General features: G+C 39.5%; 1 protein-coding gene across 1 annotated transcript in view; it reads left to right on the top strand.

Annotated features, from left to right (window-relative positions):
• CFAP99 (cilia and flagella associated protein 99) overlaps positions 1–16,543 on the top strand; it is a 166,342-nt gene that overhangs the window by 119,670 nt on the left and 30,129 nt on the right. Inside the window, exons 8-9 of the mRNA XM_044681773.1 lie at positions 4,444–4,532; positions 11,769–11,973. Coding sequence (XP_044537708.1) covers positions 4,444–4,532; positions 11,769–11,973 — 294 coding nt within the window. The remainder of the gene's footprint in view (positions 1–4,443; positions 4,533–11,768; positions 11,974–16,543) is intronic.

Here is a 16,543-nt window from a genome sequence, read left to right as displayed (position 1 = left end):
AAACAAATTGAGAGTGATTTGAAAAATTAAAAGCTCCCTTCTAACTCCAATTCAGCCTGTTAAGTAGCTATTGTGTGTGCTCAATATGGGATGACAAAATTTCAATAATGGGTGGCTGAATTGATAGCCAGGTCTAGAGACAGGAAGTCCTGGGTTCCAATCTGAACTCAGCTACTTTCTAGCTGGGTGACCCTGGGCAAGTCACTTGACCCCCATTGCCTAGCCTTCACTCCTCTTCTGCCTTGGAACCAATACACAGTATTGATTCTAAGCCTGAAGGTAAGTGTTTTAGAAAAAATAAAAAATTTTTTTTGAGTTCCAAAGTCTCTTCTTTCCTCCAGTCTCACCCAGACCTCAGAAATTTCCTAGCTGTCATTTAACCCCCATTGCCTAGACCTTTTTGCTCTTTAGCCTTGGAACCAATACATAGTATTAATTCTAAGATGGAAGGTAACAGTTTAAAAAAAATAATAATGATAATAATAATAATGATGATGATAATAATAATAATAATAATGGCTTGCCTCTGCTTAGCAGCTAGGTGATCCAGTAGATAGAGTGCTAGACCTGGAGTCAGAAAGACATCTTCCTGAGTTCCCTTAATTAATTTCCCCATCTGTCACATAAACTAGAGAAGAAAATGACAAACTACTCCAATGTCTTTGCCAAGAAAACCTCAAATGGGCTCATGAAAAAATGATTAAACAACAAAATCCCCTTAACAGGGGGATCAGACACATATCCAAATAGCCAGGATACATGCTAAGTTTACCAAAAGGTGCAAACTTATATGCTATACAAGATCAAAGGGACAGAAAAATACAGGGCAAAGTTGAGGGGGCCAGAGAACTTAGAGCAGGAATTCTTTTTTTTTTAAACCCATCCCTTCCTTCTTAGAATCAAAACTGTATATTGGTTCCAAGGCAAAAGAGTGGTATGGGCTAGGCAATGAGGGTCAAGTGACTTGCCCAGGGTCACACAGCTGGGAAGTGTCTGAAGCCATATTTGAACCCAGGATCTCCCATCTCTGGACCTGGCTCTCAATCCATTGAGCCACCCAGCTGTCCCCTAGAATGGGAATTCTTAACCCTTTTGTTGTCATGGACCACTTTGTCTGTCTGGTGAAGCCTTTGGACTCCTCAGAATGTTATTTTTGTTTTTAATTTTTTTTCTGGGTTATATATGTATTATCATGCAAAACATACTTCCATATTGGTCATTGCTATAAAAGAATAATCATACAAAACCAAAACCCCCAAATAAAACCATAAATAAATATGCTTTGATTTGCATCTGACACCAACATTTCTTTCTCTGGAAATGGATAGCAGAATATTATTTTTAAATTCACAAAATATTTAGGACTAAAGGATACCAATTGTATTTAAATGCAACAATGAGTATTTTTTTAAATGAAGTTGATGAAAATGAATAATATGGAAATGGGTTTTGAGTGATAATGTATGTATAACCCAGTGGAATTGCTTGTCAACTCTAGGAGGGCAGAAAGAAGGGAGGAAGTCAACAAGAATCATAGGAAAAAAATTTTAAATTAAAAAAAAATTTAAAAATAGGTTTAAAAAAATGAAGTCAATGGACTCCAAGTCAAGAATCCCTGAAGATCATATCGTCATTTTACTCTTTCTTCTGGTGAAACAGGAGTGCTATATCTCAAACAGATAAGCCTGAGAGCCAGCCCTTCATCCCAGATCAGCACCCAGTGTGTCTCAACTCTCCTTGGCCCAGGGCCCAGTTCCCAACTGCCCCGCCCTAACAATCCACAAAGACTGGGGCTCTCAGGAGAACTCTGTTCTCCAGGAAATCCAGAGGATAAGACATAATGCCTCCCTTGGACCAGTGATACCCACCCACCCCTACTCAGAACCAGAAACACATACTTCATAGAATCAGTGATGAAGAGGCCTGACCACAGGACATCTCAGCGTTTACTTCTAAGGAACCCCGATGATGTAAATGTGATATTCTCATTGAATTTCCCCAGAGCTGGGTTTAATAAAGAAAAACTCCACAATACTGAAGGGGCTGCATGTATTCATAACTAGCAAGGAATGAGGTCCCATCACAGGAGCAGGAGCGGTCAGGCTGAGTAGGGCCACTGCCAGGCGTAAAGAGCTCTAAACTACCACAGCTGGGTTACAAGGGCTAGTCACAGGCAGCTGGGAAGAGGCCTGCAAGGAAATAGCCCACAGAAGAGTCGCCCAAGGGAGGGAAGAGGCTATCAGGTCAGAGTACCAGAAGAGGGGCCCACTGGGGCAACTCTATGCATTAACCATAAGTTCTCTGCCTGCTTGTTCTGTTCTGCCTTCCCCTTTAGTCTCTCTAAGTTCTGTGGAATCCTGTTTGGCAACCCAATTTGAGACACAGTCACTTTTTTTGATTCAAGGAGGAAAAAAAACCCTTCTTAGTAGCCATAAATCCCAGAATTGATTTTTTTCTCTTTATTTTATTCCAGCAATAAATCTATACATAAGTTTTCCAAGATTACATGATTCATGTTGTCTCCCTCCTCTCTTCCCTCTCCCCTCCTAGAGTCAACAAGCAATTCCACTGGGTTATACTTGTATTATCACTCAAAGTCTGTTTCCATATTATTCATTTTTGTAAGAGAGCAATCTTATAAGACCAAAACCCCAAATACCAGAATTGATTTTTTTAAAAGAAAAATTATTCCTGAATATTATTCCCTTAGCTTTCACAGATGGTGGCCCCTTGATAAATGTTTGTTGAATATGTATATTCTATAATGTTGCTTGTTTTAAAAAACTTACAAATAATTGATTTTACATTAGCAACTAAGATTTCTTGCCTTCCCAGGCACCCTGGACTCTTTCATTTAAAAATGTTTTCTGCTATTTTTATTTAATATTATTTATGTTTATGCTTTTTTGAGACTAGCATAAAATCTTCTCAAAGCTTCTCTAATTGTCACACTCAGCCACTTATATTTGCTGTATGAAGTCAGTCAGATACTGTCTCATTTGTGCCTTTGCCTCACACAGCTAGTAAGTGCTAGGTTGAAAGGGGAACTATTTTCTAGGACTAATAGGATAGAAATTGAGAGATGATCATTTAGAAGGGAAGTTCTGTAATGACCAAAGCATTTAGCACCAAAGCTGCTATTTGCCTTTGCTTTCTAGGGGTAGTAAAATAGTGAAATTTATTTGGAACATAGTATGAGGTTTGGGGAAGGGGTAAGAGGAAATTAAAAGTTTTCAGGCTATATGCAGAAATTATATGAGGATTTTGCCCTGGAAATAGTTGTGAGGGAGCAGTTAGATAGGACAGTGGATTCAAATCTGGGTTCAAATCTGACCTCAAATGCTTCCTAGCTGTATGACCCTGAACAAATCACTTAACCCCATTTGCCTAGTCCTTACCACTCTTCCATCTTAGAATTGATACCAAGACGGAAGGGTTTAAGAAAAATTAAATGGAAAAAGAAATAGTTCTGAGGATGGATTTTCTGTTAGGGCTCAAAGGTCCCCAAATGCCCCAGTGCCTTTGGATTACCAATTCAAATCCAGCCTTCCTATTGGGCTACTCTCTTGGAGTTTTATTGGGACATCAGATAGAATTTTAAATGGCTTCCCAGATTCCCCAAGCTAAAAGTGATCTCTCTCCTTTCTCAATTTTCCTAGAGCCTTTTGCCTGGATCTCTCTTTTACCCCTATAACATACACTCTTCCTTCTTTCCTATTCATCTGTGTACACGTAAACTCTCCTTGATGGATTGTGAGTTTTTTAAGGTCAGAACCAAGGCTTCTTTCATCTTTATATCCCTAGTACTCAGCACAATACCTTACACGTAGTAGGCACTTACTATTTATTTCGCATCTTGATAGGAAATATACTTTTCCCTTATCCCTTATTTCCCTTTGCAAAATCTACTGATAATCAATCAATCAATCCATGAACAAATCTATGCTCTCCATTGAGTATTTACCCTGCCTGAGGCCCCGTGGGGTTATAAAGATACACAGGGCAAAGCCCTTCAAGGAGCTCACAGAATAGTTGGAGAGAGAAACCACTCACCCATCAAAAGACAATCAATAGATGGCCAAGAAGCAAATGGATGGCACAGACTGAAAATGCTCTATGAGCTCAGAGGGAAAAGAGAGAGAGATCCCACTAAGGGGCAGGGTGGTCAGAGTAGTCGACCATACCACCTGCTCTTATGAACCTTCAACACTCTCTGTGTCAAGAAAAATATTAAAAATGTTTAGTTTATCTGGCAGGTCTTAGCAGTGGTCCACTAAGAGCCTTCGATGCAAGCATCAAGCCCCATTTGTGTCTTCTCCTGGAGGGGATCTGAGGTGACAGAAATGCCAGCCTTAGCTTTCTTTTTCTTTTGGAAGCATTTGGGTCCTAACTGTTGGGACTCTAGTGACTAATCCAAGTTCTGTGCCTTGCTTTCTCTCGCAGCCCGACAACATCCCTGTGAGACTGAATGCCGCAGCACTGTACCGAGAGGAGGCCCTGTACCAACAGAAAGCAGAGAAGGAGCTTCAGAGGTACTGACCTAGAAAGCATGTCCTTTCAGTACTAGGTGGCAGGGCTAACGGTGGGAATAGGAGGAAGGGGAAGGAGGGTCATGCAATCACAGAACTTCACTCTTGGAAAGGGAATTCCTTTGTTGTTGGGTTCAGTTGTATCTGACTCTTGGTGACCCATTTGAGGTTTTCTTGGCAGAGATATCAAAGTGGTTTGCCATAGAGAGCTTCTAATCAAACTTATTTCTGATCAGAAATTCCCTCTATTATATCTCCAGCAAGTGACCATTTCCTTAAAGACCTCTAGCACTGGGAAACTCTCCGATTATTAGAAAAGTTTTCCTTTCATTGACCCAAGGTTTACCTCACTCCTAATTTCCACCCATTGCTTCTAGTGGTACCTTTTGGAATTAAAGAGAAACAAGTCACCTTTCCCCAAGAAGAAACATTCAAAGAAAGCTATCATTGTCCCCCCAAATCTTCTTTTCTCCAGGCTAGGGTTGGCAGACCCACTAGATAAATAAATATTTGTTCTGGGTCCTAGGGCTTCCCCTCTTGTAGCAGTACCAATATGGGGAATCTATGATGAGAAAGCCTGCCAGGCAAGTTCTGATCTCCCCAGAGGCATTATATATAGAAAAAAGAATATCCCAGCCAAGAGTACAAAAAGATCTTGAGCATCCATGTTACTGTGCAGGGGCAGACTAGGAGTTGGGAAACCAGGACACATTATGTTATTATGTCTCTAGGCATCCTGTTATATTCTTGAAGACCCCCAGACAACATACAGTGAAGTCAGTCTCCCTATGGTTTCTGTTCATTGGTTCTAGTTATGCCCTATGGACATATAAAATAATCCCTTGGTTCTTTTTGGGAATTAAATCCTTCACAAGTTGAGTTGATACAGACCATAGTGGGCCATGACGCTACCCTAGTAGAGAGGTACATTGGCGTGGTGGGAGGCAGGGTGCAAACTCTTATAAGAAAGATGGGTTAAGGGAAATCTTAAGCAGGATACTGGAAAGGAGAAAGGAGAAAATGAACACACAGTCAAAAAATGACTTGTGTCTTGCTCCTGCCACTATCAAGAGAAGACTTTTCCTCCTCTGGCTTCAGACCAGAATTCTCTAGCAAATCTAACACTCTCACTTAGGGTTTCCTCTTGCCGTTGCCACATTCCTCTAATAATTACCTTCTTTAATATGCCAGTACCTGGAAATATCTATGAAATAAACTCCCAACTTGTTAAAAAGGACTGGCAGCCCTGAAAGCATCATGCAGAGGATCAACACCTGGACACCCTAACAAGCTAATTCCTTTTAGAAACATTTAAGGAGATAGAAACCAGAGGCTGCAGAGGGCATGCAAGCACCAGAGAGATATCCACCTAATTCAGAGAAGTGCAGCTTCTGGGCGACTCTCCATTACCTGAAGGCTTAACACAAAATCTGGCATGTTCTCACTGTGTGAGTGGGATGCACAACACACACAATCCCTCTTAACAACTCTTGGCCTTTTTTAGGCCTCAGAAAAATTTCCTCACTGAGTTAGAAGACTTTAAGAACAACATCAACACAGAATCCTGGAATCAGAATCTTTCACTCTTGGTGGTGATAAGAGAAAATGCCAGAAAGATCCAGTTGTGTGAAGATAATTGGCTTTTTAAAAAACTTTAGTTTTATTAGCATGCAAAACACACTTCCATATAGGTCACTGTTGTAACAGTACACTCATACAAAACCAAAACCTCCAAATAAAACCATAAATACACTGATGTGAGAAATAGTAAGTATGCTTTAATCCAAATCAGTTCAACTCCAACAGTTCTTTCTCCAGAAAGATAATCAGTCTTGAAGCAAGAGAATTACTAAGGTAGATCAGTACACCATGCCTTGAGTTCAAGATGCCTGAGCTGGTTGCTAGGCAGCCAGTAATTCTTAGTACTATCATCCTCAAGGCAGAGGAAGAAAGGAAGATGACCTTCAGCTGCCCAATAGGGTTCCACCATTTTGAACACATGCTTCAAGGAATTCCTAGGGCCTCTGCCATTTTTCAGTGTCTCCCACAGAAGATGGAAGCCTCAGTGGATCTGGATGATTTCACTGTATTTGAAAAGTTGTTGGTAGAGCCTGAGGAAAGGTTAATGAAGTATTAAATTGGCTAGAGAGCACTGGCATGAAGCTATCAATTGATGAGTGTCCTCATTAGGCCTATTTGCAACAGCTTAACGGCACTGCCTCCCTAAACGATCCAACTAGAGGCAGGACTTTCTAATCAGTTGACAAACGTGTCAAGGAGACTTTGGGATTATCTCTTTATAAATGTGATTCCTGTTGGAGATCAGCCCTATATAGCATTTCTCAGAGAATAAGTTTCCTATTCATCAAGGGTCTCTACGGGCTAGGCTGCCTCTGTAGCCAAATTTCCTTACTGCTAATGAATATAATGAAAATGCCCCAGTCCCAGAAGACTGGGGATAAAGAAAAAAAATGTCCTTTTCAGTTGATATTCGAGCATAAATCCATGCCTGAAATAAGATAAATCTTTCTTTCCATTTTCTAGTAATGTCAAATTATTGCATTGTAAAAGCCTCATTTTCCCATAAACTCTTTGGTGGATTGAATATGAGAAAAAGACCCAAGTCATGTGCCCTCCCTGTGGCTGTGCATAATCAATGTAATGATATCATTAAATGCACTTAATAGTTCATTATAGAAAAATGAAAGTTTAAAAGAAAGACCAACTCCCAGGGCAAAAACACTCAGACTGGCAGAGTTTTCCCTGCCTACTCATTCACATTCAACAAAAGCACATTTGACCAACTTTAGTTGAATCGATAAAAGCACAGAAACCAAAATGAGCGATGAGAGCCCTGGTCAGCCCACATCAGAACCATTTTATCGAGTCTGATCACTAACATTTAGGAAACTAGGAGACTTAGCAAGCTGGGCAGTTGGCTATTGCAAGGGATAGATAGATCACTGAAAGTCAGGAAGACCTGAATTCAAGTATAGCTTCAGATCCTTACTAGCTCTATGACCCTGGGCAAGTCCTTTAACCTGTGTTTGCCTCAGTTTCCTCATCTGTAAAATGTGGATAATAATAGCCCCCATTTTGCAGGGTGGTTGTGAGGATTAAATGGTACTATACTTGATCTTAGCCAAAAAGGCCAAGAAGTGATTTTTAGGATCAAATGAAATGATAATTGTAAAATGCTTAGCATGGGCTATTATTTTGATTATTAGGGAAGATATTGATAATCTTTGGGCATCCCAAGTGAACCCAAGACTTATGTCAGATGTGGATGTCTATAAGGGATTATATTTGCTAAACTTGGCCCCATAAGACAGAACTAGGAGCAACAGATAGAATTCAAAGAGTCAGATTTGGACTTCGTATTAGGAAAAAATGAGGAAAAAATGAGAAAAAATGAGAAAAAAAAATCTGGGTTCTGTTCCTGGCTCTGTGAACCTGTACAAGTCACTTCCCTTTTCAGGGGACCCTCGGACAATAATTTGAAGAGAAGGAACTGATTAGTAGAAGTTCCTCAACAAGAATTCTTTACACAAAGGGAAGGGAGAAAAAAAGGCGGGGTGGAATATTAGAACCATCCAAAAGTAGAATGTGCTGCTTTGGAAGATGGTAGCTTGCCTCTCCCTGAAAGTCATCCAGCTCGTCAGGGCTTTCACAGAAGTAAACCCTGTCCAGGCATAAGATAAACCAGATGGCCCCAAGACTACTTCCTACTGTTAAATTGTGTAATTCTATGACTCTTAAGTCACCCTACCCCTACCTGATCATTAATGCTACCCCTTCCTGTTCCCTTACTTGTAAAGAGGTGATATTATGGGTAGGAAGAGAAAGAAAACCATTCAGCTCAAAAGTATATCCATATACACTCCTACATCACTCTGCATCCTCTTACATTCACATCCTCATAAAGTTGTCCCCATCAATATCATTTTGCAATGACATCAGTGGTACCTCACCAACACCCAACCTGACTCTGCCTGTATCTTTGTGCTTTGGGCAACTTCCTTATCTTCTCCGGACCTTAGTTTCCTTATTTGTATTAGGAAGAGGTTGGACTACATAACATCAAGGTCTCTTTGCACCTTTCTAACTATGATTCTAGATATCTATAGCTATACAGCATATACCTATATTTCTAATTTTTTCTAATTTCTAAATTTCTATATTTTTTAGCTTTTTCAATGCTTCTTTGCTGTGAATGGGGCTACTATTCAGCATTATCTTTGATAGCAAAGATTCAGAACCACCTTGATGTCCAGTCATCAGGGAGCGGTTGAACCAGCTGTGAAATTTGAAATATTGTGGTATATGAACTTAATGGAATATCACTAGTCCAATGATATTTTTTGAGAGGGGAAGGGGAGGAAGACTTGTGATTTCATTAGTATGGGGATATCCTCATATGGTAACTTCCTCTATAATTTATAGTCATGACAATTGCCTTGGGCACTGAGTGATAAAATGGTTTGCCATTGGTCCCACAACTACTATATGTCAGAGTCAGAACTTGAATTCTAGTTGGCTTCATTCCAAGACCACGCTGTCTCATATTGCTAAATATGGACAATAGTCAAATCCCCAAGCATTTTAATAATGCTTGGTGATTATGTCAATCATTGTACTAAGTGATAGGGATATAAAGAAAGACAAAAAATGGTTCCTCCCCTCAAGAAAATCATTGTTTAATATATATTTACTATTATTTAGTATTATATAATCATTAAATATATAATATAAAATATTTATTTAATATATTAAAGGAGACAGTATGCAGACAACTATGGGCAAGTTCCAAATGCCTTTTGCGCCATTTGCCCTTTTCTTTAAAGGAAGGGAATGTACAGTTTTCTTTGTCAATCAATAAACATTTATTAAACACTATGAAGGATCAAGAAAAGAAGAATCAAGTTAAAAGATGGTACCCGAATTAAGCCTTAAAGGGAAACTAAAGAGCCTTAAGAGGTCATAGCAGGGGGAAGAGAGGTGCATTCTAGGCATGGGGACCAGTCTATACAAAGGTCTAGACTAGAGAGTGGAGATGGAGTATCATGTATGAAGAAGAACTAAAAAGCAAGTCTGACTGGCCCATAGAGTATATGAAGAAGCTTCATATGGAATACGGATGGAAATATAAGTTGGAGTAAGGATGTGAAAGGCTTTGAATGCCTAACAGAGATGTTTATATTTGCTCCTATAGGTGACAGGGAGCTACTAGAGTTCACTGAATAGAGGAGATCATAGATAAACTTACATTTTAGGAAAGCTTTTGAGGAATGGGAGAGGTAACATAAGATTAAAGAAGGAAAATGCCCTAATTTTCATTTAAAAAGGGAATTGGGTAGAACATACAAACTACTGGCTGGAGAGCTTGACTTTGATTCCTGGAAAAAATCTGGGATGGTTTATGAAAGGATTGATTTGTGAGCATTTAGAAAGTGAAGTTGGGAATGCTAAGAGCTAGCTTGAATTCATCAATAAGTCTCATAAAACTAATTTTATTTCCTTTTCTGACTCTGCTGGTAGATCAGGACAATGTGGTAAGTAACATTTATCTAAATTTCATCGATAACATTTGCTATTCTGTCATGATATCTTTGTGGATGATAAAAAAAAATGCCAATCAGACATCACATCAGGCACCTCTTATAGAAGGTATAGGTTCGCTTCTCCCTAATGACTTAGACTCACTCAGAGTGGCTAGACTCGCTCTCTTTTACCATTTCCACTTTAGACTGTAAGCTTTTTGAGGGCAACCACTGTTTTGTTTTTTTTACTCTTTTTGTATACTCAGTGTGTAGCACAGTTCCTGAAACACTTAATAAATGTTTATTGATTGGTTGATCTCCTTACTTATCTTGAATTTCAATTCCCAGTTAACCATCCTTTTTTATTTCTACCTACCATAATAATTCTCCTTAGAAAGGAAAAAAGAAGTAACCAAGGATTAATGAGTGCCTCTTTTATTGTCATCTGTGTCATCTCAAGCATCCCTAATCAATGGTCCTCTCCCTCTTTTTGACCTTCTTCTTGACACACCACATAGCTTTAAATTATCGTCATTCAACACAGAACTCGGATCATTCTAGACTTTAATATTCTGGATATACCTGGAGCCTGTTGGTATGTCCAGGGACTGCAACCCAAGTCAGCCCAGTCCTGTTCAGTCCCATCTACTCTAATCACTATCTCAGATCTCTACCGATACTGATTTTGTTCTTTTATAGGCTAAATTATAGTTGCCCAAGGAAAAGTATTTCTCCTTATTCTTCCTCTTCGTCACACCCTTCCAGATTCCAAGGGTGACTACAGAGAAAACCTCAGTTTCTCTAAGTACTTTATTAAGCCAACATGGGTCAGGCCAGCAACTATGGAAAACAAGTTTGTTATCTAGCCATACAGAGTTGGAGTCAAACTTTCCCTCTGAAAATAGGCATTTATATTCAGGAAACTACAGCCCTCTCTCTCTTCTCATTCTCATTGATGCTCACAGGTATTATTCCTCTTTTACGCCTCCCCAAATACTTCTTAAATATCACCACAGAGCTAACCTTCCCCATGGCATCATTTCATCTATAATTGTACTTTTATGGAGTGCCCATTGATGATCCTACTTGAGTCTTGGAGAGCCTCTGATGGAAAACTTAGCCCCATCTCTCTCTCCCTAAAGGAGAAGGGTCCAGCCCCTTCCTCGGTGAATGCCTGCTATATATGCATTTTTATGATATTGATTTTCATTTGTTTCATTTATTTTTCATTCATTTATCATTTCATTTATTTTTCATTCATTTATCATTTCATTTATTTTTCATTCATTTATTTTATGATCTTGGTTTTCATTTATTTACACATTGTTTTCTATTTGCTGTGTAATATATACCTGTTGTGTCTCCTCCAGCTAGAGTGTGAACTCCCTGGAGGCAAGAATCGTGTTTCATGATGACACAGTACCTAGGAGAGTGGCTTCCACACTCAGTAAATGTTCGTTAATCAAATAACCACTTCTAACACCTGTTACTTAGGTATCATATCCCCTAACAAAAATCCATTTCCATAATACTGTCCTCAAAAAAAACCCTGTGAAATTGAGAGTGCAAATAAGTGTTTGTCCTTTTTTTTTTTTTACAGATGGGGAAACTAAGGCTCAAAGAGATGAACTGACTAGTAAGAAGTTGGGATTTAGTATCTTAATCATTTTTCTCATTATTCCTCCTCTCCTACCACCAGAGTTGAGGATCTCCTGCAAGGATACAAAGGCTACTCGGAATTTGTAGAACGGCAAAAGAAAATACAAGAAAAAGAATTAGAGGAGAGGCTGGCTAAGTCAGAGTACCATAGACTGCAAGGGAAGCTATGCCGGGAAGAAGCCATTATCCAACATCAGAACTTAGCTAAGGAGAACAATAAGAAAGCCAATAAGAAGAAAGAACTGGTGATGTACCTGGTTCCTTTTAAGGGGTTAAGGGGTGGCTAATCTTTTTTTCCCCTGATTTTCAGCCAGAGAAGCTAAGAAGCTGACTATTGACTTTTTTGCTAAAAGAAAAAACAGCCTTATTTATTTATTTGTTTGCTTGCTTGCTTGTTTATTTGTTTGTTTGTTTCTATTATGGCTCTTGGGCAGTCAAAAGAATGTCTTAGCATCTTAGACTGAATTAAGTTAAGGCAGTTAGGTAACACTGAATAGGATACTGGACCTGGAGTCAGGAAGATCTGAATTCTAACCCAGCCTCAGACCCTTACTATGTGACCCTGGGCAAGTCATTTGACTTCTGTTTGCCTCAGTTTTCTTCTCTGTAAAATGGGGATAATAATGGCACCTACCTTTCAGGGTTGTCGTGAAGATCAAAGGAGATAATATTTGTAAAAGGATTTAACACAGTGTCTTGACTTTATGTAATTTTATTAACTTGTTAATAAAAGTATGCATTTATAGCATTTGCTATTATTATTAATTAGCATAAGCATAATGCCCAGAATAAGGGAACTGATGGTCACTAGCTAGGCCACATCTGGACTTTTGAGCTCAATTCTGGGTACTGTGTTTTGGGAAGAGAAAAGTTAGAGTAGGTGCCTAGACAGGCAACCAGAATGGGTGTAAGCACTCAAAAACCATGCCTTGCCACTGACACATCCAAAGGTCGGTTAAAGAAATAGAGCTTGCTAAACTCAAAGAGATGCCTTTGGGGCAGAGAGAAGATGTGATCAAAATTTTTTAAAATCAGACAGACTGTCATAGAAGAGGGATTAGGTTTGTTTTGCCAAAGCACAGAATTGAGAGACTCGGAGTGAAATTTCAAGGAAATAGATTTCACTTCCACCTAAGGAAGAACTGCCCAATAATCAAAGCCATCCAGCAATGGAGTAGATTTTTTAAACAGGTAGTGAGTTCCCCATCACTGAAAATATTTGTGTGGAAACTGGTGGCCCCCATCAGGGAGACTGTCAAAGGGGATTTCTGTACATGGTGAGAAATTAGGTTAGAGTCTCTCCAATTCTATAATTCATTGATTCTATTCAACTTTTGTCAAAGACCTCAGTGAGTGTTTCTGGCTTTCTCTTTGGGTTCCCCTCCCTTAAAAAACCCTTACCTTCTGTCTTAGGACCAGCAAGAGCTAGGTAAAAGGGGTTAAGTGACTTGCCCAGGTTCACACAGCTAGGAAGTATCTGTAGCCATTTCTCTTTCATTCAATTAAATGAGAGTCAAAATCATTTTTGATGTGTAATTGTTACTGAGCAAGTAGCCATTCTAGCTATTTTTATATAAATAATTAAATTATGGAACAAATTTTGACTTTCTAGCTGTTTTATTCATTCAGCAGACTGGTATCTATTTTGTGCCAAATATTAACATTCATGGAACGTGGAGTAAATTAAGCTTAGAACATCCAGATTGATTTATTTTGTTTTCTTATGATTCTCACCCAGGTTTTTAAATTATCTTTGATTTCTCTAATCAATCAATCATTCATCCAGTCAGACAACAAACATTTCTAAAATACCTCCACAGAACTGAATATTTTCTCCTCAGCAAAAAGGAAGGAATTACCAAAAAAAAAAAAATAGAAAAAATTATGACATTTTGTTTATGATCTTGGACAAATCATTTCCCTTTTCTGAGACTTTATTCCTAAAATGAAGGAACTGAAAAAGAGATCTCTAAGCCCTCTGGGGAAGTTAGAATACACAGTGGATAGAGAACCAGGCTTGGACTCAGGAAGACCCAAGTTCAAATCTAGCCTCAGACGGGCTATGTGGCCCTGGTAAGTCAATCAACCTTATTGGCTTCAGTTTCCTCATCTGTAAAATGAGCTGAAGAAGGAAACGGCCAACCACTCCACCATCTTTGCCAAGAACAACTCCAAATGGGGGTCACAAAGAATCAGACATGAATGAAATGACTTAATAACAACATGATCCCGCCTCTAAAATTCCATGTTCCTAGCAAAATCATACCTCTGCACCAGTGTTGAAAGCACTGCAGCTCTGGAAGATTTGACTGCCAGGCTAGAAACCGTCTTGATTTAGGAGGTTTTCATCTACATGAAATTTATAGATTTACAGACACATGGAAAGTTGGAGCCAAAAGGGATCTTAGAGAGCTTTGACTCTCGCATTTTACAGAAGAGTAAACTGAGGCTTAGGGCAATTAAGTGAATCATCCAAGATCACACAGGAAATAGACTCTAACTCAGGTCTTTGGACCCTTAAGACCAAAGGTCCTCTCCACCATATAAATCTGTCAGCCCCTTCTTTCCCATTCATAAACTGAATTCTAAATAGTCTAATAAAGGGATCATAGAATTTAGAGCTATAAGGGACTTTGGAGATGATCCAGACCAATTTCTTCATTTTTACAAATAAGGACCCCCAAAAGTTAAATAATTTGCCCAAGATCACACAGTTATTAAATAGCTAGCAGAGCCAGGATATGAACCCAGACCCCACTACACCACAATCACTGTCTTGCCTTGGGCTCGAGAAGAGAGTGATCCTTCTCTCTCTGGGTCTGATTAGTTGGCCATTAAACAAAGAACAAAGAGGCTGGGAAGAAGCCATGATGTAACAGGATTCTAAAACCTTTATCTTCCATCAGTTCCAAATATGTTTGAAAGGTCTAGAAGGGAAGGAGGACAAATCTTCTTTTAGAACCCAAATATATTTTTAAGTTTCAGAAGATAAAGAAAGCCAACCCCGTGTAAGAACACAAGTGTAGAAGCACTTGGGTGGCTCAGTGGATTGAGTGCCAGACCTAGAGAGACGGGAAGTCCTGGGTTCAATTTTGTCCTCAGACACTTCCTAGCTGTGTGACCCTGGGCAAGTCACTTAACCCCCATTGCCTAGCCCTTACCACTCTTCTGCCTTGGAGCCAATACACCGTAGGGATTCTAAGATGTAAGATAAGGATTTTTTTAAAAAAGGAACACATGTATAGTGGAGAAGGGAGGGAGAAGAACCTTGCAGAAATAATCTTTAGCATTATATACAAAATTAAAAATTAAAAAACTCTTTGACACAGGATATGCCTATTGGCTTAACTATAGTGCCTAGTAATGTGCAAAGTACTGTATTAGACGCTAGGGGTACAGAAACAACTAATGAGGAGTATATTCTAAGCCTAAAGGCATAAAACTGTTACCATTTGCACCAGGAGATGGAGTGCTGCACTGGAGGAACTTACATTCCCCAAGGGATGCAGCAAGTGCACTAATAAGTATATACATGATCCTTTGAGAAAGAAGACACTGATGGGGTGGGGAGACAGGGAGAAGAGGAGAGATAGGAGACAGGAATGCCTTGAAGTCAATTCATTTGTTCAGTCATTTCCAGTTCTTTGTGACCCCTTTCTGGACTTTTCTTGGCAAAGATACTGGAGTGGTTAGCCATTTCCTTCTCCAGCTCAATTTTACAGATGAGGAAACTGGGGCCCACAGGGTGAAGTGACTTGCCCAGAGTCACACAGCTAAGGTATTGCAGTGGTTTGCTATTTCCTTCTCTAGCTCCTTTTACAGATAAAGAAACTGAGGCCAACTGAGTTAAGTGACTTGCCCAGGATCACACAGCTAGAAAGTATCTAACCTGGCACTCTATCCACTGTACCACCTCCCTGTCCTAACCTTGGGCTTATAAACTGGCAAGGTGAAGATGATTTCTAGGCAGTATGCTGGAATTATGCTTCCTTTTGTAAAGATATCTGTCTTGCCTAATAGAACTGGTCACAATATCTTGCTTCACCAGTAGGTGCTGCCCCAACAAAGGATATAATTCCAACTGCAAATTGCATAAGCTCTAGTAAACCAATTCTCTGACTGTTAGTCTGAGAGTCTACATATTGAATCTATTCATAATAAAGGACATCATTTTTAATCCTCTTCCTTTCTGACCCCAGTACTTCATTTTCCACTATTGACCATCCTCTTTTCTTGGACAGTCCCTCGTCTGGGTCTTTGGGACCCTGTTCTCCCCACCTTCTCCTTCTACCTGCATGACCATTCTTTACAAAACAAAAACAAAACAATTAGGTACAATTTTTAAAAACTCATTTCCTTAATTTTTAGTTCCAAACTCTCTCCCCCTCCCTCAAGGCCCTCTCCCACCCATGAAGGCAAGCATTATGATGCTCATCACAACCTCCCTTTGTCAATCTCCTTTTCTGGATCATTAACTCTATCATGTCCCTTAACACTGGGTGTACCCCACGCTTCTGTCCTGATTCATCTTTTCTCCGTATGCTTTTTCATAATGACATCAGCTCTCCTGGGTTTAATGGTCATGAAGATGACTATGAAGATAACGCCTACATCTATCTATCTTGCTCTAATCTCCTTCCAGTCCTACACCAGGGAATGCCCATTAGACATTCAAACTGGGTGCTCTGGAGGCATTTCTAACTCATCACATGTAAAAATAAAATTCATCGGGCATCTGGGTAGCTCAGTGGATTGAGAGTCAGGCCTAGAGACGGGAGGTCCTAGGTTCAAATCTGCCCTCAGACACTTCCCAGC

The sequence above is a fragment of the Gracilinanus agilis genome, chromosome 6 (genome assembly GCF_016433145.1).
Source record: "Gracilinanus agilis isolate LMUSP501 chromosome 6, AgileGrace, whole genome shotgun sequence".
Lineage (NCBI taxonomy): Eukaryota > Metazoa > Chordata > Mammalia > Didelphimorphia > Didelphidae > Gracilinanus > Gracilinanus agilis.
Note: the sequence above shows the minus strand (reverse complement) of the source record. Positions and strands in the feature narration are given on the sequence as shown.